Genomic DNA, 27388 nt, shown 5'->3' with positions numbered 1-27388 from the left:
CACACACACACACACACACACACACACACACACACACACACACACACACACACACACACACACACACACACACACACACACACACACACACACACACACACACACACACACACACACTTTATTATGCTATTATACTCCATATAACTCCATGTAAAAGCCAGAAACTAAGCTTTTTTTTGCACAGGCCTATCTAAAGGGTTAATGGTGCCACCTGGTTATCAACAGTAAAAATTACAAATTTTACCTCTTCCCAACAGGGAAAACCACCAACAATCAAAAATGCATGATTTTATGGTGTCATGGCTTTGCAATCAAAAAATGTGGTTATAATGGAAGTCAATGGGGCAAAAACAGCCACGAACAGTAAATGAGGGAGAAAAAGTTAAAATCTGATGCTGCACAAAAACTAACAATGCATCAAAACCAATGTTGTTTCTAATCTTTGACATGTCCAAGACTGTGATAAAAGGTAAAAAAAAATCCAGTCCACAATCACATTTTATATTGAAAATAAGTAATTTTGTGTTTTTTCCCCTCCCAAATCAGTGTCATAATTTATGAATTTGGCAATTAAAGAGTTAAAATCTTGATTTTTTTAAAAACATTTAGTAGTTTTGAACAGGACTGATGTTGATTAATAGATTTATGAAAAAAAAATGGCAAAAAAATATTTATCTGATCAATTTTTACAGCAGTTTAAAGTAGTGGCTGTTTTCAGCCACGAACATAACGAAAGGGTAGTGAATTTGCCCAGAGTGTACTGTTAAGTTTTTGAAAATTTTCAAAGCATTTTCCTAAAATATGTGTAAAAATAAGCTTTGTCACCAAAAATCATTCCATTTGCTGAAACACGGAAAAAGTTATGGCCAAAATAAGACTCAAAAATACCCCATAGTGGCTGAAAACAGCCCCAACAGCACATAAGGGTTAAATGTGTGAAATGGACTTTGACATCAAAGCTCAGGATACTTATCGAATTATACCACTGGATCAATTACCAACACAATTCGTACAAGAAGGACAATGTATCATGCCAGTCTGTGCTTAAAATCAGTTCTGTGAGGCTCAGTTAGCACTTCAGCTCTCTCTTTGTTGACTGTGCCAAACAACTCTGTGATGGGAACAGGGCTAAGGCTTTTGTGAGCATAAAAAAGTTTAATACCCTCAAATGTGTAATAATTTAAATGTTCACTCACCCATAACTCGTAATCTCTCTGCACCAACTACCACCTCATGGTCGTCCGCAGAGAAGAGCAGTTTTCCTGCACTTGATTTTACCTCCAGCATTTTGCCCCGTGCATGAACTCCATGAGAACCTGACAAAAAAATATATTTTTTTACAGTTTATGAAGAACATTTTCCACGTGTCCCCAAATAATCTAGCTCAAATTATTATTATATATTTATTAGGGGTGTAACGGTACATGTATTCGCCCCGAACTGTCATGTAATGGACGTCACAGTTCGGTGAACACAGGCGATCCAAACTCCAATCCAGAAGGGGGCGTGCACGGTTATGCAACGCTGTTTGCTTTCTTAGTTCTGTATTGTATTGTATTGATCTGTCCACCTAAAATACATTTTTGGTAAAAGAGGAAGGGAGGAGATGGCTGGATGGCAGGATTTAGTTTGAATAAGAAATTAATGCATGAAATCCAAATTGTATAATAATAACAATAATATATAAGCTGTTACGTACCTAATCTGGTTCGTTTTGTTTTGTTTTGTTTTGTTTTTTGGCTAGTAAAAGTTTTGAATGGCTGGTAACTAAAAAAATTTGTAGCAAAATTGGCCGGTAAGTGAAACAGTTAATTTCAAACCCTACACGCAAGAGCTTGCTAGTAGCTTGAGTTTTTATACATTTTTGAGACGCTTTTTAAAGGAACACGCCACCGTTTTTTGAAATAGGGGTTATTCACCGTTTCCCCTACAGTTAGATAGGTGGGCAAACGCATTTTTGTCTCAGTGCATGTCTATTGTCTTAGTCTGGCAGCGTCATCGCTAGCCTAGCTTAGCATAATGAATGGAACCCTTTGTTGCCGGATAGCATGTTGTGAGTAAAAGTGATAAAAAACAAATTACTTATTTTGGCCTGCGCATTCACAACGAGTACAAATAGCAATGCAGAGTGAGACTAGGTGATTTCCTAGGCAGATATTGACTTGGAACTATATTGGGGTGAAGCACGGGCGAAGCACTGCTACTTGGGCGCAGAGATGTCACGCGTTGTGATTGGTTCAGGTATTGCGTGATATCTCTGCGCCCAAGTAGCAGTGCTTCGCCTGTGCTTCACCCCAATATAGTCAAGTCAATAAAACAATATGACCAATGCAAGAGTGCATTCTGTTTACTGCTTAGTGCTTAATACACTAAAGGAGGCTGTACTGTACCAACTACCTCAGGGGGACTGAGTGCCAAACAAACTGTATTTTGCTATTTGGATTTGTTGCGTTTTCCTGTTGTACCGAACTCATATCGAACAGTGACCACAAAACCGATCTACGTACCGAACCGTGACGTCTGTGTACCGTTACATCTCTAAAATATATACTACTGCAAACAAGCAGCAAGCAATTAAAATATTTACCATTTGTCACATTCAATCTTGTAATTTACTTAATTACTTTTCTGACCAGCTAGCATACAATACACATTAAAATTAAATGAATGAAACATATACTTGTTCTTACACTTCCACTTACTTTTGTTTTGTATACAGTTGTTCTAGCGGCATAACTCAAGTGAAAGTCACTTAACTAGTCCATTTAAGGCAAAATGACTTTCATTAAAATATAGCCTTACTATTACGCTATTAACCAGGACTTAATAGTACATGCATCCGTGCACATGCAATTACTGCGCTGTAATGAAGTCTCTAGTCACAGTTATAAAGGCTACATCATGAGAAGGATGAGACTATAACAATCTGGCTATCAAATAACCCTTTAACTCTTTCAAAATAGTCATTTAACCATCTGTCCCATAAAATCTAACATTATAGCTGCCTGGATTCATTTTCCTCCTGTGAGCGGATTGGCCCATATAGTCGCCCCCTGAGTTCAGTGAATATTTCATTTCATGCTATCTACCCTAATATAAACGCCCACAGAGATGGGGCGAGAAATCTTCATTCCGATTTATAGTCTGCAAAATCTTGGGGGAGCAAGACCATTGAAATTAGCACAAAGGGGTTGCATGAGGGTTTTTAAACAATTCTTAGCTTAAGTGTGTTTGTATTTGTGTGCTTACCTGCAACGAGTTGAGATACTAATTGCTTCTTCTCGTTGAGGATGTTGATAGACACGTTCTTAGAAGACTGCAGGAACAATGGGCTTCCCTGACATTAAAAAGAAGAGTTAAAAGATAAAAAATAAATAAATAATAAATTAACAAATTCAACTTTTTTACTTGTAATGCAAAAAAAAGAAAAAAAGAAGAGAAAATTATAAATTGTCTTCCACACTGTAAAACGTGGTAACCTGCAATTGTTACGTTAAAGGCACAGTAAGCGATTTCTGAGAATCATTGTTGAACACTGTTGATTTTTTAAATCAATTCAAACAAACAAACCATTGCTCTGCCCCCAAAATTCTCAAACATGTAATGCAAGAGTAGATGTCTCTTTATCATAGCAGAAGCAAAGCAAAATAATGCTTTGTGAAAAATAAAGCGAAGATGACGCACTTACGACAAGGAATGTAATGTCTCTCAGCCGTCTCTTCTTCAATAGTGTTTCTTCAAATCTCCTCCATCATGAGTGGATACACCCCCTGCCGCTGATTGGCTACAAGTTTTGTTGTGGTGATCGGTCCGATCCACTTTCAACAGTGTTTATCAGAAATTGCTTACTGCACCTTTAAAGAGCTATTTCTACCTGAACACTAGCTCTCTCTCTCTCTCTCTCTCTCTCTCTCTCTCTCTCTCTCTCTCATATATATATATGTGTGTGTGTGTTCAATTGTTATTCTGCTTAACACTACTGAAAAAATCTGTCAGTGCAAAATACACACAATCAAGATACAGTACATTCTCTGAAAACAAGTCTTCATATTTTATGTAGTCATGCTTATCAGGTGAATGTGTCTTGCGTTGAGGCTGTTTAAATATTGTATCAGGAAAATAAGACAACAATTCTCGTTAAAAATAATTTTGCAGTGTTACACGTTTGCCTGTGAGTGCACAATATTAAGCATGTGTGAAGTCTCTCCCAGGCAGGGCACTGTGCAAACACTTGGTAAAGATTTCTCTCTATGCTTAGGGGCCGATCAAAAATTAACACAGCATGCATGTCTGGGTTGATTTAAGTGTTGGGCAGATGGTCTGCTCCAAGTATAGATAAAAAAGATAAAATAAAATGCAAGGCATCCATCTGCATACAGCTGAAAATAGTAAAAAAAAAAAAAAAGATATCTGTCTTAATCTAGAACAATATTTCATGCTCCAGTTAACTCTTTAAATAAAGATACTATTGTGTTGCACATTAAAAGCTAGAGATACGTTCATTTAAATTATGCATTTTAGTTTTGCTGCTCTGTTTTAACTCAAGTGTAAAATGCTTTCTTTTTAGATGCTCTTCATTATTGTGAGAGCATCTGCAAAAAATAGGTCAGAAACAGAAAAAAAAGCCTGCAGTTGTGTGAGGCTAATTAAGAGGAGCACAAGCTATATTTTCTATGATATGCACTAATCTTTCATTAAATTCCTTGTCATTAAAGACAATTTTAATCAGGAAAATACATATTTACATCTTGAATTCTAAAGTTTTTTTTTTTATTTTTTTTTATGTTGTTGGCTTGACATTAACATTTTCGCTCGCCAGCCACTGTGACTAGTGGTTTTCCAAAGTTACTAGCCACTCAGCATTTTCATTGTCCACTATTTTGACATCATGGGGAAAAACTGCCATATAGATATTTTTAATATAATCTCAAAATTTGGCTGTAGGTATATTAGGCTGCTGTCACTTTAAGACCTGACATACTGACCCATTATACTGTTACACAACTGTTTACGCTCACATAAAAACATACGTTAATACTCGCCAAGACCGGCATTTTGACATTACTTTGTGTGTATTTGACTGTTTAAGCGCAACAAGCAGCGATAAATACTGTAACACAATTTTGTACTGAGAAGAGGCTTTATGCTCACGCACAAATATGTGCAATACGTGCAATCCCACGGCAAAATTCAAGCCATGTAACAGCAACAATATTCATTCAGAGCAATACAATTAGTGAGTGAGGAGAGGCGGGTTTTGACCACAAAACCAGTCACAAGTCGCACGAGTACATTTGTGGAAATAGCGAACAATACATTGTATGGGTCAAAATTATCAATTTTCTTTTATGCCAAAAATCATTAGGATATTAAGTAAAGATCATGTTCCATGAAGATATTTTGTACATTTCATACTGTAAATATATATAAAAAACATTTTTGTGAGTGAATGCAGCACAATCGTGAACTTGGACAACTTTAAAGGAGATTTTCTAAATATTTCGATTTTTTTCTGCACCCTCAGTTTCCAGATTTTCAAATAATTTCATCTCGGCCAAATATTTTCCTATCCTAACAACCATTCATAAATGTGAAGCTTATTTATTCAGTTCTCAGGTGATGTATAAATCTCATTTGCAAAAAAATGTTTCAGATATTTCAGATGCCTTTTTAAAAGACTACAATGGAAAAATGTATTTATTATATATACAATTGAACCCGCCAAACTTGCTAAAAGAGTGACTGTGTTACACGCCACTGCTGAAGTCCACACGCAGTTGGTGAGTGTTAAAGTCAAGCCCTGGTTATATATAATTTATAACACTACTGTATACGTGATTGAATATATTACAAAATATGTTTTACAAAAAAATCTGACATATTTAAAAAATGCAACGAGAAAAAAAAGACCAGGTGGTTAAAGAGGCGGGGTTAGAAAAAGTTGGAAAGATTTGTGACATCAGCCGAAAAGGAAAATTAAAGGCTGAGCAAGTTTTTAAAGAAGAAACATTTTTTTGTGATTCGTACAGAATACAAATAAAAATGTGCAATGACAAAGTAAACAAGGTCAATTCTGATTTCATTTTGACATTAAAGTCTCAATGTAATATAAATGTGAACCAGATTCATCATATGATGATACTGGTAGAGAGTTGTTTACACAGAGAAACATCAGGAATGCAACAGGTGTTCAATTATTCATACGCTGTGACCTCCTGAATAAAACATCTAAAATGTACCATCTAACGTACATCGAAAAAATAAACAAAAGGTTTGGAATATTACATTTGAAGGCATCATCACAAAAAGAGAGTGTGAAATAATGAAGAAGAATAGTAGTAAACGTTTAAAGGGATGGTTCGGAGTAATTTCAACCTAGGGTTTTGCACCAATTACCTCGAGCCAAACACCCCCCATAAGCTTGTTTTCCCTTGGTCGAACATTATTAAAGCTACACTGTGTAATTTTTTAAGTTGATTCTTAGCAAAAAACACTTTGTTCTTTCACAATTATATGTGCTCATTAATGTATAATTACTTCTACCAACTAATCAAGTATTCCCGTAAGCGTAGAATCTGCCATTTATTACATACGGGTGAGCTGGTCGAATGGCGGAAGCCATGTTACGCCTCCATCTTGAAAATAGATTAGCCAAAGAGGGACATACCTGGAAATTCAAGCTTCGCCTTTCGCGTTTTTACACTCAGTGGCACCGTGACGAATGCGAGGGGGAGATTACTCGCGACTGCCGGCAGATTTGAAATAATACGGCCACCGTAGGAGTTAAAGCGCCCTCGGAATGGGAGGGGCTAGAAAGTAATATTCAGTTGGTAATCATATACAATTTCACCGCTAGATGGGAGAAAATCCTACACAGTGTAGCTTTAAAATTAAAGCTTATTTAGAGATATTGGCTCGAGGTCATGGGGCAAAGGACCCTAGGTTGAAATTACTCCGAACCATCCCTTTAATTTCTATTTCATGAATCTGATATAATTATTGTAGATTATTTGATATCCTATACTTAAAAAAATTAATTCCATTAAACATTTTGTATGCTTCAGTATGTGGCAGCAGTCAGTTCAGCACTAGCGGATCAATTGGTTGGTAGATGCATCTCCAGGTTGCTGTGAAATAGAAATGTGGCAACAGCTGGTGAGTTACTGTGGTTACAGTTCTGTGCCTGTGGCACTTCATGGGAATGTTCCTGCATTGCATCTTCTGCAAATTGCTTTGAATGAAAGCATCTGTACATTTTAATATATATATATATATATATATATATATATATATATATATATATATATATATATATTATTATATTATAAATTATTTTTTTTTTAATGAAAAATCTCGGATTAATTCATGGCACTTTTCGCATGCTATTTTAGTACCAAAACCTGCACAATATTCACAAACCATTTCCTATCCAAATGAATCTGTGCTGGTATGGTGCAATGCCATGAGTTTTTAAATGAATATAAATTAAAATATTTAATCAATATTAATTTGTTTTATTTCAGCGCAATAATTTTTATGTAAATTAAAAAAGTTTAAATAGATTATAAATAAATACAATTTTGATTATTTAGATATTAGGCTGCTGTCACTTTAAGACCGAATGCACGGACCAAATACTGACACATATCCGGTTTCTTTTTCAACTGTTCATTTATGACATAAGAAATTACTTGTCGAGACGGGTATTTTGACATAAATTTGTGTGTATGTGTCGTTCAAGTGCAAGTAAATGCGAAAGAGGAATCAATTTCATCCGTTGCACCCCTAATAATTAATGAACACACTTATCATCATGATTGCGATCCTACCAGAGATGGAGAAAAATCCTATCGGAAAAGTTAACGTGTCCCTGACCCCAAAAATGTTGTACTCAAAAGCGCTTCCCTCCACATTTTCTGTATTGCATAGTTTATTTTTACCATGCATGCATACCATGAGTCTTTTATTCCTACTGCAGTGGATGGGAGTTTCCTCTCATCACCAGTCCCATCAGGCCATTGCTATTCACCTCACCTCATCTCCTCTGTCTGTTTCTTTCTATCACTCTGTCTTTCACTCTCTCTAGTCTCACTCGTGCTAGACAGATGAGATAACGCCAGCGCCCTACACATTATCAAGCCATCCATCCACTGCAGCCTCACTGATATTATTACGCCGGACATTGTGTGTGAGAGAGAATGTATGTCCTCCTTGCTATCGCGCAGACACCATGCTGACAGGCCCTGATGTGCACTTACTGGTCTGGACTGGATTTCTTTGGCATACAGCGGCTGAAGGAATTCCGAATCGCCCTCCAGTTTCAGGCCTCTTTCTGTGATACGCAGGTGACCCATGCCATCCTGCAGAAAGAGGTGGAGAGGAAAAGAAAGGGAGAGAGAGAAATACAACAGGTTAATGACATGAATGAAAAAAAGATGCTTATGAGTTTTCGTTGCGACTTTCGTTGAAGTCATTTGGAAGTAATGATGTACTGTAATTCGAATTTGCCTCACTGCAATGAATGAATGAATCTTTGTCTTAAACAAATATATCTTAGTCTGTATTTTTGTCCAGTAACAAATTGTAAACATTTGTTAAATAATATTTAAATAAAAATAAAAATTACATTTTAAAAAGCTAAATTTAAAGCAAGACTTCTTTATCAATTAATATAAAACCTCTCAAAAACTTTTTTTTTACATTTATGCTTAAATAAATGTAGATGAGGTAAAAAAAAAAAATAATACAATTAATTCAATGTATGTTTTATGAAAACAAGCATTAATATTTTGCATGATTGTGCTTCTCAATAAATCTACAGCATCTTTTCCAGTGTCTGGAAAATAAGAAAACAAAAACATTGTTTAACCTTCTTTTTTTTCTACAGTGCTTTATATGAAGTCAATGAGATTTATAAAACAGTGGTTGTCATGTCAGAACAAGTTTTAGGCAGTTTGCAGAAAATTTCAGTGAAAAATTCATTATTCTGATACCCCATCCCACCAAACACACCCCTTGTTTTTTAAAAAATAACACCAAATCCAGATTTGTTTTTTCAAAAAATCTCTTCAACAGAAATCCCAGAAGAACATCAAGTAACAAATCAAGTAATATAATAACAAATATTTCACCTTCCATTGACAAGGACAACTTTAACAAAGCAAGCAGATTCAACAAACCTTCAGCACTTTTCGTGAACTCCATAATTTCAATAAGAAATCAATGAAAGAATTCCCCGCTCAGATGTCACAACAGGTCATTCGCCGCGTTGACCAACAAAAAAAGGTGTTTGGTTTACTATTGACAATAGAAAATAAAATCTGCCCAAATTTCACTAATGTGCCCAAATTGAAATGTGAAATTAGTGTTGCCATATTTATTGTAGACATCGCACTTCCCTTAGGGGTGTACTCACACACACTAGGCATGGTTGCCTTGTACAGGTGTGATTGTCCCCCTCCTCACTCCCCCGCTGGCCTGTACTCACATTGCGCGTATTTGAACATCCATGTGGATTAGACTAAAATGTCATGTTAGGTTACCCTACTGTATAAAAACCATGATATTGTAAAAAAAATGTCAACCATTTACTTTGATTTTAAAAACATTAGTTTGTCAGGAACAAACAAGAAAGAACACATTTAAACGTAGCACCTAAACTTGTATTTTACAACTATTATCTGTTCTGTACATGGTAGATAGGCTTATGCGGATTCACTCTTTCTCTCCGGGTGTGCACGTGTGAGAGAGAGAGTATGCATAATCTCTGCCAAGTGACAAGAAAACAAAAGTTTTTTTCATGCATAGCATAAACTGATGCGCTGTTTTATATACAAAGTAAAGATGTGTGATACTGTAGTTACTTCATTTATCAGTCACCCAATACTGTAACATGCATTTGACGCATGGAGAGAAAGCAGGGGAGAGGTCATGTGGCCAACCTTACTGCGAGCGTAATATATATTTACACCATATAATAATATTTAAAATATTTATAACAACTACGAAGAGCTCCATGTGCAAGTGACAGGCTTTCGGGTGTACGAGCACTGCTTTTACATCGTCTTTGCCGCTAAAACCTCCCGAGATTTGACGATTTTGTTTGCCTCTCATTGAAAATGAACTAGGGATTTTTGCTTTCCACGTCCCATGTGAAACTGTGTTTATGTCGAACCAAGTGGAAGGTTCCCGCCAGCCCAATCTTAGGGCGGCCTTACGGGAATTCTCCCAATTCTCCCGATGGCCACTCCGGGCCTGCACTAAGCATTAAATGCATGCAAATGTGTTTTGATACAGGGTCCCAATAGCTCAGCTTGCTATTTTAACATTACTCTTACAGTAAACATACATAGACTGTTTGCTTTGAAGTGTGAAGCCTTTGGTGAGGAATCTTTTGCCACTTCCTATCCCTCACATGCTCGTATCACCATATTTAATAACGTTCACATCAAAGGATCAAAGTGCCTGTCACAATTGTACCCTGCTTTGGTCCGCCGGCCATTTTCTTTGCACAACTGCCATTAACGTGAGCAAATATGGGGAATGAGTTGTATTATGTCTGACTTCTATGAAAGTCTGTAACAAACTCTTTGAGTCATGCTGTTGCAATTTGCAGGTCTGTTTGGATTGAGAAGACACATTAGCATGTGGATAGGATTTAAAGGAATCAAAGTCAGTGTGTGGAATCGCAGTGTTTAATATTTGGTACCTTAGTCGCCTATACACTCTAAAAAATGCTGGGTTGTTTCAACCCAATTCTGGGTAAATATGGACAAACACAGCCGTTGGGTTACATTTTTACATTACATTTTTAACCCAACGCTTGGGTTTGTCCATATTTTACCCAAAATTGAGTTGAAACAACCCAGCATTTTTTAGAGTGTATAAAAGGGGAAGAAGAGAATCAAATAATGATAACATTTCCAGAATTTTAGTCAACTAAAACCCAACTAACCAAAAAAAACAAAAAAAAACAGGATAGGGGATAAAGGACTAAAACCAAATAAAAAGATAGTTGACCAAATTAACATTACAATCATGCTAATTAGCAGCTTGTAACCGACTATCATGTTCCAAAACCAGATCCAAAAATCCCACATTACTTATTATTTTTTCAGTAGAAGAGATTTAGGGCAGGTTGGAAGTAAAACTTGTCTTTTGTGGTGATAGAATGCAAACTAAGTAAAGATACTGGAGAAGGGGAAGGAAGGAGAATGAGATTAGGCGCCATATGATGGTGAATATTTCCAGGTCTTTCTCTACACGAATCAAAGAAGAATCGAAGGAGTGGCGGATATGGGCAGAGGAAAGGCAAAGAATACGATGAATTATTCAGGCATGTTTGCAGCAGCTGACAGAAAGGCCGAAAACTCTCAGGTGTGTTTCCGCACGGTACCATGCGGGAATCAACAAACCTCCTCTGGCGTGCCACAGTTTATGCAGCATCAAGGAGTAAATTGATTTCCACCACCAGTGTCACTGCACTGGCTGTTTGATATTTATTGTGGAAGAGAATGTGTGAGAGAGGAGAGAAAGAGGAGACAAGAATTGCAAAGAGGGGTCGGGTGAAAAAACAATCTCCTTTATCTGATGCTTTGACATTGAGGGGAGGGACAGTTTAGAGTGCTTTAAAAGGAAAGAAAGAAGGGAGAAAGGTATTGTGGAATTAGCAGACAAATTACTTCTAGGTTCCAGACCTCCAAGTGTGATAATTTCCCCTTGGGCTATGATGGAACCCCTTTTCTAAAATATAAAAGCAACGGTATATTTTCACGTATAAAGTATTGTACATGAAATATGATTGCACATGATACATACACCTCCGCATGCTGCCAAAACAGCGCCGACCCCCCGAGGCATGGACTCTGCAAGACCCCTGAAAGTGTCCTGTTGTTTCTGGCACCAAGACGTTTTGGCACTTTCAAGTCCTGTAGGTTTCAAGGTGGAGCCGCAATGGATCAAACTTGTTGGTCCAGCACATCTTACAGATGCTCAACTGGATTGAGATCTGGGGAATTTGAAGGCCAGGGCAACACCTTGAACTCGTCATGTGTGGCATGTGCTTTATCCTGCTGAAAGAGGCCACTTCCACTAAGGAACACCATTGTCATGAAGGGGTGTACCAGGCCTGCAATAATGTTTATGTAGGTGGTACGTGTCAAATTTACGCCCACATGAATGGCCGGTTTCCCAGCAGAACATTGCCCAGAGCATCACACTCCCTTTTCCAGCTTGTTGCCATCACTCCCCCAGTTAAAACAGCGCACACATACACGGCCGTCCATGTGATTTAAAAGAAAAGGTGACTCATCGGACAGGGCAATCTAATTCCACTGCTCCAAGGCCCGGTTCCGATGATAGCATGCCCATTGTAGGCGCTTTCAAAGGTGGACAGGGGTCATCATAGACACTCTGATTGGTCTGCGGGTACACACACACACACCCATACGACTGTGACACATTCCTCCCATTACTAACATTAAGGGATAGCCTTCGCTGCACATGCACATCGCTGAACTTGTCAACACCCAGTCGCCAGTTTATGTTCATCCCTTATTGGGCCAAGGTTGGTAAATTCTCACCACTGCTGACCAGGAGCAACACATAAATATTGCCATGTCAGAGATACACTAACCAGTTGCTTTGCCATACCAATTTGGCCCTTGTCAAAATCAGATTTATCCTGCATCCAACATGTTGATTATGAGAATTGATTGTTTGCCTATCAATTAATCTACCCAGACATTTATATGTGGCCTTGTTAGAAGATGATCAATGATATTCGTTTCACTTGTGAATTTGACTCATCAGGCTATCAATATAATAAAATAATTGATGTTTCGTCAATCATTATTACATATTCGGGTCTTTAGCGACCTGGATCTATATTTAACATGGATGGATCTCTAACTGCCTCAATAGTATAGAACTCTCCTGATATTTTAATAACACTTACAGAAGAATAAAATAAACCATATTTCTACCTTTTGGAAGTTGGAAGGGTTCCATTTGAGCAGGTGTTTTATACCATCATCACTGTCCTCAGGACATTCAGCATCTGGCTCATTCGCGATCCCAACCATATTCTCAAAGGTATCATTTTTAACGTCTTCAAAATCAATATTTTGATCGCTTACAGCTTCTTCACCAGATCCACCATCAATTGACAGTGACACTAAAATTTGTTTGTGTACAATACTTGCTCTGCAGTAATTCGCTGAGCCATTTCAAGTTTTGCTGATTAAACTTGTCTATTCTTTTGTTTATGCCTGCGGTAATTATGAGCGATACATCACGTCATCATTGTGCATCAGACATAGACAACTGGAGGAATAAAGGTGAATTGCACTTACTGAGTCATTCAATTGTTTCAGAGATTCAATTGTTTTTGCACAGAAAAAAATATACTTACATTACATACCCGGGTCGCTAGCGACCCTATACACGAAGACATTTTTTTTTTTTTAAAACAGAAATTATTTTATTGTATTACTTCTACATTGTTCATAATGAATAGACTGAGGAATATTAAGAAGGTTGATGTTCTAACTCTAAAAAATGAATGAGGGGAATGGTAGCGAATAACATCCCGTAATCTTATGGGTTTAAGGGGTAATATGATTTCCAGCCAGTCTTTAAAAGACAAACCCTGTTAAACAGTACTAATGTAAATTCAGCTAATTTTTACTTATTTTATTATTGTTATTATTATGTTACACCGTTTACTATTAAATTTTCCAGAGCCCAATTTCAGAACCCGTGTTCTACAGCAGTGCTACATTTGAGTTCGTGATTATTATGATGAACTACGATTATTATGTTGACTTATTGACATTTGAGTTTTGACACCTCAGAGATGCGCTCTCCTACATAATCTCTTGATTATTTATTCATTATTATTCAAAAAGGTAATGACGAGAGAAAAAAATATCAGAGCAAGCATAAAACTGGCTAAATGCATCTCAATGCCAAAAGAAAAACACAGAAAGTATGCAAGGCTGTACAACTCAAGCACATCTGCACACTGCACAGGATAGCAGTTTCGAAACAGTAGAAGGTGAAGGTTTAGCTCTTGAATCTTAATTAGCTAACATGACTGGATGGTCTATGAAGTTACCAAGCAATGTCAGCGCAAGCTAATTAATATTCATGAGCCCAGTCTCCACCATATAGTGACATTACAACCCAACCATCTTCATTCCCCACAATTTAAAAGTCATTCTGTTGCCAAGGTTGTAAAGCCATGAGATAGCTTCCTCCACCAAAGCTATCTCATTTATATCTAAATGATGGCTTCCATTACCAAAGCTATCTCAACATCTCATTCGTGATCATGTAAACTAGAGCTGCACAAATTGCGATTTTTTCAGATAGAAAAATGTGATTTGCGCTTTAAAATGCAATCTTATTGCCGCTCTGTGATGCTGGAAATGCTGTCAGAAAATAAGCTGTTCACAACACAACCAAATACAGAAACACGCTGCAAATAGTACAGAACGCAACGGAAATGTTTCCAGGGGACCCCAATAAGAGACGAACCCAGCTGGGACGTGCTTATTGCTCGTGAGCATCCCTATGCCCTACTTCCTTCGGCAGACGGCATAGCCCTTGAAATGGGGACTTTGGAGTGAGCAGGGCACTCGTGTGCCATTATGTAGCCGTTAGCCGGAGAAACGAAAGACAATGTAATTTCCTCATTATTTTCACCTGGGATGTTCCCATGACAACGCAGCATAGTGTCCATCAGCTGAATAGCTGTTCTTACTAGAAATATCTCATTATTGCTGTTAACTGTAACAAATAAATGTACATTTTATACAAAAAAGTTTTTAAAATATGTATTATATATCTGTGTGTGAGTGTCTCATCTTTGGACACTGCATTACCTAACATTTCTTATAAAAACATATTTAAACATAACGTGACAACATTTGTGCAATGTAACTGATGTATAGATTAAAATCGTTCTTTTTTTTCTCTGTTTTTTATTCATTTATTTATTTATTTTAGTTTTCAGCTCATTGTTCTTTTCTCATTAGTATTCTGATGACATTGAATATATTGTTAATACATTTTGTATATTGTATACAAAGTTGTATGTCATAAAAATCTCTGTATGTTTTGCAAAAAAAAATTATACAAATGAAAAGAAATAAAATAAAGTACACTTTGAGCTGTGAGCACTTTCCAGCTGGGTTTGTCTCTTATTGGGGTCCCCTGGAAACATTTCCGTTGTTTTCTGTGGTTGCAGCGCATTTCTGTATTTGGTTGTGTTGTGAAGTTTTGCAGCGCGTTTCTGTATTTGGTTGTGTTGTGAGTATTTGGAGCACAGATGTGTTGTGTTGTGAAACTGATGAAGATGTTTTCTTAATATGCGGGTGTTTTTCTATTTGCGTGTGTTTTCTTAATTTGCAGCGCATTGAGCTCTTTTGGCCACCGTACAATTCAGTGCCATGCTTCAGTCAGAAAAACACAGCACATATATTTTTGTAAATCACGACCTTTGCAATTTTATAAAAGCACTAAGCCATATCACGAGTTCGTTGATATCTACGATATCACGATATCTATCTATATCCATCCATCCATCCATCCATCCATCCATCCATCCATCCATCCATCCATCCATCCATCCATCCATCCATCCATCCATCCATCCATCCATCCATCCATCCATCCATCCATCCATCCATCCATCCATCCATCCATACATACATACATACATACATACAGTACATACATCTATCTAACCATCCATCTGTGACATCTCTTCTCTTCTCTGACGATGTTTACTGATTCAATCGAGGTCAGGGCAACCTGTCACTCACATGAAATCACAGCAATAGCAAACAATAATGATCCAATTAATCCCCGATGGACAGTCCTACATTTTCTTGCTCCAGAAGCTGTTTCACATATACATCACGGATATACATCACAACAGGGAAGAAAAGACTATTGCAACTTCCGTTTCATGCTTACTTTAAAGATTCTTCCAAAAATCTTCTCTTGCAGCATTCAGGTTTGGAGCAACATGATAATTAAGAAATAACAATATTGTATTGTCCCTTATGCCGGGTTTAGACTAAACAATATCAGCCCAATTTTGGCACGATCCGTTTGACGAAGGGTGTTGTGGTGATTCGTAAACGACAATGGGTGTCGGGACGCAAGAATCAATTGTTTCATCTGGTAGCCATAGCGTGTCATAGTGGAAGACAGCCAATGCTTCAGTGTCAAGACAGAAAGACTAGCTTTTTTTTTTTTTTGGACCAATAGGAGGACAGAAGCTCTTTAGTACACAGCTTTCAAGCATGGCGGAATGAAAGACAGGTGATATTGGTGCTGCTAGTTGGAATTATGTAATGGAGGAAAGGTTTTGTGGAACTATGGCTATAATACTCCAGACATGAACTACGACACATGAGTGAAACAAGATAAATGCTGACGAAAGATAGCGGAGGTGCTTCAGCAACCCGGTGAGTACTGCAATTAGCATTAAGCTAACATGTTGCTTCGGTAGCCGTTTGTTTACGCTCTTGTTTCCGGAAGTCAGTCGCTAGTTCCGCCTTTTCGCTAACATTAAAGACGGCAAGCAAAGATTGGTCGTAAAGCAACATGTAGTCTGGCGTGTTTCTTGTCTGACACAGTGACTATCGTAACAGACAAAAATATAATGTAGTCTAAACCATACCATTAAAGTCCACATTTGAATGAATGAGGACAACACATTAGCCTACATCACCAGAACACCCTTGTTGACAGATGTGATACTGAAAGCCTGTGATTCTATCTGGAACGGACACTCATTTGCATTACAGTCACACAAGGCTCCGCACTTACTTGATGTGCACGCTTTGATGCCATTGACACAGCGCACGTCAACACCCAGTGAGCTCTGCAGAGCACTGCGACCTCTCCACAGAACACGGCGCCCTAAAAAGACTCACCACTGAGAGATTCAAATGCATCTTTGTTTCAAAATCGCTATGAATCATGAAAGTCAGAGCAAGAGGGTGAACAATTATTAGAGAGACGTCAACGGATTGCATTCTTTCCCTTTTTACCGGAGGAGAGAAATAAAGAACAAATAAAGAGCCGTAATTGCTCATACGGGAGGCTTTTTGGTCACCCTGAACACTACTGTTTCATTCGTAGGGGAAAATATTCACAGAGTAAATTAGCAGGGTTAATTGGTGTCCAAATCGATTTGGATTTTTTCAGTGTAATTGCGTTCAGTAAGTCGGCAAAATGCCACCAGTGAAAAATGACATTTTCAAAACACACCACCTTTGCAATGCAAATAATGTTTCTAATGCTGTCTGTTTTACCTGTTACTTTTAGCTAATTTGTCTTTGCTTTGTTAAAAAATACTTTTTATGTTACATTTAATTATATTACAGGCAGCAGCATTCACTTCACAGCAACCTAGTGTGGATGATGCTACACCGTGCCAATTTGTATAAACTATATGAGTTGCTTTGCATGTATGGTGAAGGAAAGATGCTGCCAATAAGAAATTGTGTATCCAAGCAGAAAAATATCTAAGATGACGTGACACATGCAAAGCTAGGTGTCAGTGTTTCCATGGAAATGAATGTGGTCTGAATCCTGTTCAGATTAAGAAGCAGCATTTAAATATGCTGAGGGATTACAACATTTAATTCCATGCCAATCCACTCTCGGTTTAATCTAATGGAGGATGTGTGATCATAAATAATGCATAGTTGTAGGTTGGTATCACTTTCCTCATCCTGTGATTTTATGCAGGCCGCAGAAGAGAAGATATTAAAGTAAAAAAAAAAAGATTCAAACTTCAAAATGTCCTCTTTTCAAACTTTGGCTCATTGGGGAGAAAAAAAGTGCCTCTACTCTACCTATATTTTAGCCAAACTCCAAAAGCGTACACGTACGTACAATTCCCTGCAGTTTCCAGCAGAAATGAACATTAGAGGCAGTAAAATATTATTTGTGTTCCTTTTCAAACAAATTATAATTACAGGGGCACATTATCAATGAATAAATACGTATTTTCACACTTATTTGTACAATATGTTATGACCTCAAAACAGTTTTACCATAATGCATTATTTGTAAATGAATAATTTTTTTTGAGATTTGCATTACATAAACAGCTGCATAGTTTTTATGACATAGTAAACTTCATTGGTAGCTCACTTGGTACAGCACTGCACTTTCCCATGAAACACAGGACAAAAGTCATGATAAAACATTGGAGAAGCAAACTAAAATGGTATGGTTGCTCAACAAATGTGATTTTATTTCACGTTTGCTTTTGTTAACCCTATCGGTTAGGTTTAGGTTAAGGTTTAGTGTATGTGTTACGTTATTTTCAGATGTGATAGAGCATTGACCTTTTAGCGCCAGTCGTTGGACATTTGAATTTCTGAACTGTCGCGATATGTACAACAACCAACGTGATGAGAGAGAGAGAGAGAGAGAGAGAGAGAGAGAGAGAGAGAGAGAGAGAGAGAGAGAGAGAGAGAGAGAGAGAGAGTGAGAGAGAGAGAGAGAGACGTGATTCAGACAGTGCTCGAACACCTTATTGATTCTTCTTTCACGTTTACTTGCGCTGGAACGGACATATACACACAAAATTATTCACGACAAATATTCTCTCTGTTATGTCATAAGTGAACAGTTGAGAAAGAAACCGGATGTGTGTCAGTATATTCGGTCCATGTATTCGGTCTTAAAGTGACAGCAGCCTAATAATCCTGCTGTTGTCTGTGTCTTTAATGTTAATAAATAAATCAAAATAAAAAACATCATCATCTACCATGTTCGAAAGAAAAGAGGACAGTGAGGAGAGCAGTCAGGAGGAAATTAATGACGACTGCTCCAACGCAGGGTAATCCAATGTTGTTTTGTCCGGCCCAAATTAAACAGAATTTAGAAATAAAGAAAGAAAGAAATTCAATAATTTAGAGGTTGTTTATTTAAGAACAAGTGCTACTTCTTTGTATCTTGGTGTCAGGTAAATTGTTTTCTCAAAGAGAAGATAAGAAGTTGCACCCTCTCGGACTCAACCTAAAAACATGGGAAGCCTATTTCGCTTGGATCACAGGTGATAGCCATATCCCTGCTGTAGCCCATGTGTACCCTCAGATGCATATCGATGGAATTGCCTCTCGGCTTGCTGGAGGCTCCATCTCGAGATCTGATCGAGTTCTTCAAAGTCGTAGAAGCCGCCTTTAGATCATCTATCATAGGAACGTGACATTTCTCAGGAGTGCAGGGAGAAATGGAAAGAATGTGAAGAACACATGGAAGTGGGGGAGACTCAGATGTTTGTTCCATTTAAAGGAATAGCTCATCCAAATGAATTTAGAAGTGGCATTTAGAAGTCAGATATTTCAGAATATTTGCGATCGTCCTAGACAAAACAGTAAATCAGTGTGTTTATCCAAGTAACTGAAACTGGCGCTACTTTCATGTCTCTCATATCACACCGTGCACTCGTTCTCTCTTGTTCTACTCAAACAAAACTGTTGTCATCTTGATTATTTTGTCTTAGCAGAATCGGTAAGATATAATATACAGATAAGACTATGAAAAAGTTTTGACTTTAATACATTTTTCATGTCCATGCATTTATTTATTTTGTGAGGTTCACGTCATCTCAAACCTATGGAATCTTGTTTCCGGCACAGAATAAAAATAAAATAAAAAGGTAATTGCAACTTTTTTTCTCACAATTGCGTGATATAAAGTCCCAATTGTGTGTTATAAAGTTGCATTTGCGTGTTATAAAGTCAGAATTGTGAGTTATAAAGTCAGAATTGTGAGATATAAACTCACAATTCACAATTCACAAAGAAAAAAATGAGGAGAGGCAGAAAGCAACCCTGTTTTTTTCTTTATTTTACAAAAGGACAACTTTTTGTTTTGATTGTAAGTGGACATCTCACAGATTATTTTTTCATATTTCTTAAGTCTGTATGACCATAAATGACGAAGTATTTTAAGTTTATGTTGCTGCTATGTAAAAAAAAAACCCTGAGGGTTAAACAAAGTCTAACCTTTAAAATGTGGGCATTTTTTTTAAAGATATATAAACAATAAATACCGTTTTGTGGCTCTTTAATGTGTCTGACAGATCGCTGTAGAGCATCAGTTAAAGCTGCTCGTGAACCGATCATCTCTTCCTTCCAGTTTATTTATAGCATCAAATAAACATGAATGACCATCAGAAGGAATGTTGTTTTAAACGCGGAAAGGCGTCAGTACACGCCGTTTTTCAAGTTCAAATCCTCCCATGTCAATACTAACTCTCCTGACTGCTTTGCCGGACAAAATGGCGAATGGTGAAGTATGATGGGTCAGATCACCTGTCAATCAAGCTCCCAGCGAAGGGTCAATTGCTGCAAAACGCACATTATGCAACTCTTTCAAAGTGAACTGTCCAGTGGGTGGCGTTTAAAGCACGTTCAGTTTTATCAGAAACATATGAATGTGAATCTGGGAAAGTTTATTGTACTGTACGTATTGCAGAAATTCATGAAATGTCCAATGACTGGAGCTAAAACGTTATTGCTCTGTCCCGTTTGGAAATACGTATAATATATCGTACTCTAAACCGTTCCAATAGGGTTAATAAAAGCAAACGTGACATAAAAATGCATTTTCTGAAGCACATCACAATTACAATGCTGTACCAGGTGAGCTACTGAGGAAGTTTACTACATCAGAACAATCATTGTATAGAGGATATGCAATGAAAATATCAACAATTATTAATTTACAAATCATGCACTACGGTAAAAGTGTTTTGAGGTCGTAACATTGAGCAAGGAAATATGCACATTGATAATCTCCCACAGTAATTAAAAAAGTCGGTGTGTTAGTGCCTCCACTGTTCATTTCAGCTGCAAACCGCAATACATTGTATAAGCTATAGGTATGTTTTTGGAGTTTGGTAAAAGTTTAGGTAGAGGCACTTTTTTCCCCCATTGATCATGTTGTTTTAATTAGCCAGGTGAATAAACACGAGGGATTCATCTGATCTGACCCACATACAGTAGATGAGTGAGGCTTCATTAATGCTTCCCCAGAGCCCCATCACCACCAATCACTGTCAGCCCTCATAGATTTCCTATAGAGTTCATATCACGACTTTACTGATCCGTCTCAGGCTGCCTATAGAAGCGCTAAATCAAGCGATTGCAGAACACACATTTTTAATATCAAAGAACTGTGAACATATTTTGCAAAGTCAACAGAGCTCGGCTGGGCTTTTATCTGAAAGCCTCACAGAAGTTCAATCTTCTTACCGACACTCATGATCATCTGGGTTGTGAATTATTCGACTGACCATCAGCTGCGCACAGATTTAAGGTCTATTTTCAAACCTGATGCAAATTATTGCTGACTGACCAAGCTCAAACCAGCAGGTGAGCTTGGTCTCGCTCGAGTCTCTCAAACTGCAGAAAGCAATCGTGTGGACTCTGAGTGACAAGGCCGCTGATGAGACACAATGTCCTGCTTGTGTTCGGATGTGGTCGGCAGTCCTCCATTCTCTGGCGGAAAGAACATTGACTAAGGTGTCCGCTCGCCAAAGACACGTACGATAAGGTCTTTCTCCCCTTTCGATCTAGGACGGACGATCAGGATCTTTTAAAATTCCGTGGGTGGCAAATTTACGGCTCTCTCACCACACTGCAGGCAGCTTTATTGAATCAGGCCATGAGGAGATTGAATAGCCTTGTTTTCAAGGAACAACATTAAAGAGGAGTGTCCACTTCAAGGTCTTTAAAAGATTCCTCCACACACTAGGGGGTGTAACTCAGTGGCTGTCAACTAAATGCTTTCATCTTTATATTTCTGGGTCGTCACATTCTGCGTGCCCTGCGAAGGTGAAAAACACCAAGTGTGTCTACTGTATACTGATGTGGATCAGACTAACAATGCCATGATAAATGTTTCGGTTTCACTTTATTTGGATGGTCCCTTTAACACATTCTGTTGTCTATAAGTAACATTGCCCCTTCATGTCTAACTATCATTAGAGTGTTAGTAGAGCATTAGTAGACTGGTAGGGTTAGGGTTAGAATAAGTTGGCATGTAGTTGCAAAGTTACTTATAGTCAGTAGAGTGTCTGTTGGAGGAGCATCACAATAAAGAGTTAGCAGATATAAAGAAGACAGTCTACTAATATTCTAATGAGAGTTAGTTGACATGTATTTGCACAGTTACTTAGTTAACAGAATGTTCAAAAGGGACCGTCAAAATAAAGTGTTACCGGGTGCAGGTCTTATTTTATATATTATTAAATAGGCATATATAATAATATATAAAATAAGTAACACTTTTTTTATGGTATAATATACACCATATAATATGCCTGCTCAAAAGTTTGAATGTTTTTGAAAGAAGTCTCTAATGCTCACCAAGGCTGCATTTATTTGATCAAAGTACAGTAAAAACAGCAATATTATTACAATTTAAAATATATATTTCCAATATAAAGTTCCAAATAACAGTCTGAGTTTGAAATAGAAATCTTGATAATTTATTTGAAGCCTTTGAATGCACATTATCTTATAATATTACAATCAAATACAGAATCAAATAATTGTTATACCTTTAGAAAGTAAAGCATTAAAACACATGGCAAACAACCAATTTAAGATGTAACGAGAAATCTGCAAATACAATCGATTTGAACTGTGGTTACAATTATTTATGAAAATATATTAAGCATTATAACATGCTTTATGAATACATTTCAAGTAAAGTTTTAGCAAAATCTTTTGTAACATTCTGAATGTCTTTACTGTCAATTTGATAAATTTAATACATCCTTGCATAATAAAATATCTTAGTGAACCCAAACTCTGGCAGTGTACACTGTATGAGAGTGTGTCGGATATATATCAAAAGCTCACATAAGAGTTTCAAACTGCAGACAAGCAGCTTTTAATTTTTTATTATTTTAAATGGAAAATCGTTGCACCGTTTTGTCTAGAGCAAGTGAAAAGCTAGTGACAAAAGTGCTGTGGGAGACCACTTTAATGGCAAAAGTGCTTTCACCCCTTGAACGGTAAGTAAAAATAAAGTCACTATGCCCTTTGGGCCAGAAATAATAATCATAATAACATCTACTCTTTGAATGTCACTCTTACTGTTTACTTTATATCAATGCTGCCTGAGTGGCCACTGTAAACCCCTAGGTTTAAAACTGCTCGGTGCTGTCATAACCGGAGTTAAGAGTGTTTAGATGGTTCCAGATGGAAACGGAGGACAGTTAAAGCATACTACAGTACATCCAAGTATTAACATTTGTCTGGATGCTGCTGTCGCCACCATAATAATAGATGAACAAACATTATCATTGCGCCTGCTGGTACGGCAGCACAGTTCCTTGATTATTACGCAGGAATGAGAGTATAGTTCCTAGTCATATCGTCCTAGAAAATCGAAACTTTTCATTTTCTGTCGGTCTTAGTACACGACGGAAAAATATCGAAACTCTTTGGTCATTTTTTTTAGAGAGACGCTAACGGTCTAATCAGATTTAATGATCTATGCTAAGCTATGCTAAAAGTGATACAGCCAACCATCAGCTGAATGGATTCGAAAACGGTAAAACGAGGAAAATTAGCCTATTTCCAAAAAAAGTGGAGTGTTCCTTTAAGTTTACTTTTAGCATACTGCTTTGATGTAAAGGTATTTAATTCATATTTAATAATAGACTACAATAGCATATTATAATACCGTACCATAGCCACTACATAATCAGAAACACAATGTAGACATTATTACTGTGCGTTCACACCGGATGCGAATAGCGCGTCAAATTTGCCTCGTCTAGTTTGACGCTTGAACATTTTGAATGCATTAGCGAACCAAAGCGAAATGGACAAAAAGCAAGCGTTTGGAGCGAAATTGACGCGCGTCCGAGGCGAAATCCGCTTCTTCTGGAGAGGCAAGTACTAGGTGGGAAATTTAAAAATACTACTGTTATTGTGTCACGAAATGGAACAGCCTTACCTCGGCTAGTCCTCCAGACGTTTGCCGCTGGTAAACGAGAAATGTTTAAATTCACAATCTATAGCTTCGGTTCTATTATATGAAACATAATTGTATAAGTTAAAATACATTAATGACTCGTTATAACGTAGGTCAAACGACTTTAATTAACGTTATGTGAGTTTTTCTTCTTCTCATTCAGAAATGTACCCTATGACTGCAAAAGTGTTCAGTGTCGTGTCACATTCATAGTTAACATCTGAACAATATCATTCCTTCTTTCACACAGGCATTTAGTCATTACATAATTTATTGAGGCCAAACATAAGTTATTGAGGCCAAACATTTAAAATGACATTATAATCTGAAAATCGGGCCTTCCCCCGTTTATCACGTCACTTCACCACGTGACAGCAGCAAGCATGCTCCGATTGGTTAACGCGGCGCGAATTGACGCAGAAGTTCAGATTTTTCAACTCGGGCGGCAGACGCGAATTCGCGTCAAACGCGTGAATGCACAGAAAGCACTACATAAAATAATTTGCGCGTAACACGCTTAACGTGCCAGACGCTCAATTCGCGCCATTCGCGCCTACCGCGCCGCACTCTACGCCTCATTCGCTATTCGCATCCGGTGTGAATGCACCATAAGAGATGTGCCCGAAGGTGAATACCTCATCAGAAAGGAAAAATGTTTTCAAAACTTAGTGAAAAACTAGAAAACACAGGTTTGTTGCAGTCTCATTTTATTGTGTGCATCTAAAAAATAATAATAATTGTCTCCAATTAAAAAAAATGTATGTCAATGTTTAAACCTTCCGAGCAAGATCACTGGGGTGGTATCTTTTTCTGATATCTGGATATCTGGGTTGGCAGCAAAGGACACAAGGCAGTGAAACACTTTGTACCTTACCTGTGAAACAATAAAAGTTCCCTTGATGCGTCAGTTTACTTCTGAGGTCGCACCCAGCCAAGACATCAACATAGTGTCGGCCCAGATCTTTAGTTAAGGCTCTGGTTCTCACTATTAAGTAGTTGCTTATTAGCATGCATATTATTAGAATATTGGCTGTTTATTAGTACTTCTAAAGCACATATTAATGCCTTATTCTGCACAACCTTATTCTACATCCCTAATCCCACCAAACTCCTACCCAATACCTAACTGTAACAACTACCTTACCAACTATTAATGAGCAGTAATTTGAAGTCTATTGACGCAAAAGTCATAGTTAATAGTTAGTTAGTAGTGAAAATTGGACACTAATCTAAAATGTGACCAACATTTCTTAACCCTTTACAAAAGTGTAACCCATTTTTTTTTCACTGTAGGCTGCACGTATCATGTTTTATTTCCGTGAACAAATCCCTGTTTCCTGTTTCTTATAAAAACTACAGTGTTTTTTTTTTTTTTTTACAAATCGAGTGAATAATTCAAAGACTTCTACAGAAATGTGTCACAAAAATAATGTAACTTAATGACGACTACTGGTGTAACGATGTACCCTACAGAAAATTATGGTAAACTAATCTGAAGGAATCTGAAGAAATATTACAAATCTTATATAAAGTTTGCAATTAAAAAAATAATGACAAATTATAATTAGTCACACATGGCATATCTGGTATGTAGATAACATTACATCTCAAATGGGCATTAGAATTAGTTTTGAGACACTTAGATCTGAATACAGAAGCCGATAATTTTGTCACAGATACAAAAAGATAATGGCTTTGCTGCACACATTTTGCATCATTTTGAATCATTTTAATGTATTTCATGAAAACCAAAAATAGCCCACCACTTGTGACAGGCTCACAGAGAATCCTTTCTCAAGATTTCCCAGGTTGGTCTCAGCACATAGGGGTTAACTGCCTCTTCCCCCGGGAGTCTCCCACCGGCTTTGATCCACATTTCAAAGGCATTCTGACCTACCCCAGCTCCTCTAGCCGACCTATCAATTTTTTTATGCTTTTCATAATGCATAATCTTTTTCGGGGGTACAAATAAAGACTTGATCAATGGAATTGTATTCTGCAAGAGACAAAAAGGCATTGCGCTTTACCCTCTGTGCTTCTGTTTGTCCGTAGAGACAGGCTAACGGCCCCGCCTGCTAATGTTGGCCTGTGATAGAACAAAAGAAGTCAGTTGCATCACTCTCTTATTTTTGACTAGAGGGAGAGTGCAAGAGCATATCATTATAGTAACATCTAAGAGGAAAAAAAAACTCAGAGTACACAAGCATAAAAATAAGGTTAACATTTTAAGGAAGGTGTTAAATAATGCTAATGCTAGCACAATGTGAGGTTTAATAGTTCTGTCAGGGTTCTGTCACGTCAGTCTGGTTTCTTGTTTTCTTATTTTTCGTTTCTTGAGCCCTGACACTCATGCAGTCTTGTCATTGTAAGCGTGAAGTGTGTTTATATCGTCCACGTGCTTTCTTGTTGTCTTGTGCTGTGTAGCACATGGCTCATGTTTTTCATTAGATGCGTTTCATGTTGTCATGTTTTGTGTCTTGTGCTATGTAGCACGGTCGTGTTTTTCAAAGGACACGCTTGCTCTCATTGAAGAGCTCTCATTGGCTGCGTGTTCGTTTCTTGTTTGAGCACATGGCTTGTGGTTGTGTTCACTTAAGACTCGTTTGAGATGAGCAATCTGAAAGCCTCAGTTGTCATTTATTGCCTTTGCATGATGAAAATAAACCAGTTTATTATCCAAAATGTATTCTTTTGTGTTGACACAAGAAAGAAAGTCAAGTTTTGAATGACTTGAGGGTATGTAAATGATGACAGAATTTCCATTGTTCTGTGGTTTGGCACAATACATTTAACACTGAATGACATGGAATTCTAGTATCCATGTGAAAAAGGATTCAAACTTCTGCCATTAAAAGTGGAGTGCCGAGTATCTACAGTATCTGATATTTTCTTTGTTCTTTAAATCTCGAAAGCTACTTAAAGGGATAGTTCACTTTAAAATTAAAATTCTGTCATCATTTACTCACCCTCAAGTTGTTTCAATCATGGAATCATTTATTTCTTCTGCTGAACACAAAGAAAGATATTTTGAAGAATGTCAGTAACCAAACAGTAGTCTGTACCCATTGACTTCCATAGTAGGAAAAAAAAATACTATGGAAGTCAATGGGTACAGACTACTGTTTGGTTACTGACATTCTTCAAAATATCTTTCTTTGTGTTCAGCAGAAGAAATAAATGAATACAGGTTTGAAACAACTTGAGGGTGAGTAAATGATGACAGAATTTTAATTTTAAAGTGAAGCCACTAGCAGCCTATTAGAGTGTGTAATGTAAGAAGACATTATTGAAATGCCCTGCCAACACTAATGGATTCTATGGGCCCTACCTTAGACACAGCGCAATGCAGCACCAAGCG

The 27388-nt window shown here is 37.4% G+C and overlaps 1 protein-coding gene across 4 annotated transcripts in view; it reads right to left on the bottom strand.

Annotated features, from left to right (window-relative positions):
- Positions 1–27388, bottom strand: part of sgcd (sarcoglycan, delta (dystrophin-associated glycoprotein)) — a 207205-nt gene that overhangs the window by 41921 nt on the left and 137896 nt on the right. For all 4 annotated transcript variants that reach the window (XM_079585263.1, XM_079585264.1, XM_079585261.1 and 1 more), the window contains exons 3-5: positions 8259–8360; positions 3250–3337; positions 1197–1316 (exon numbers count right to left, since the gene is read on the bottom strand). In XM_079585263.1, the coding sequence (XP_079441389.1) occupies positions 1197–1316; positions 3250–3337; positions 8259–8360 (310 nt within the window). The remainder of the gene's footprint in view (positions 1–1196; positions 1317–3249; positions 3338–8258; positions 8361–27388) is intronic.

Source organism: Phoxinus phoxinus, assembly GCF_949152265.1.
Source record: "Phoxinus phoxinus genome assembly, chromosome: 17".
Lineage (NCBI taxonomy): Eukaryota > Metazoa > Chordata > Actinopteri > Cypriniformes > Leuciscidae > Phoxinus > Phoxinus phoxinus.
The sequence above is the reverse complement of the archived record's forward strand: the minus strand, read 5'-3'. Positions and strand labels throughout refer to the sequence as shown.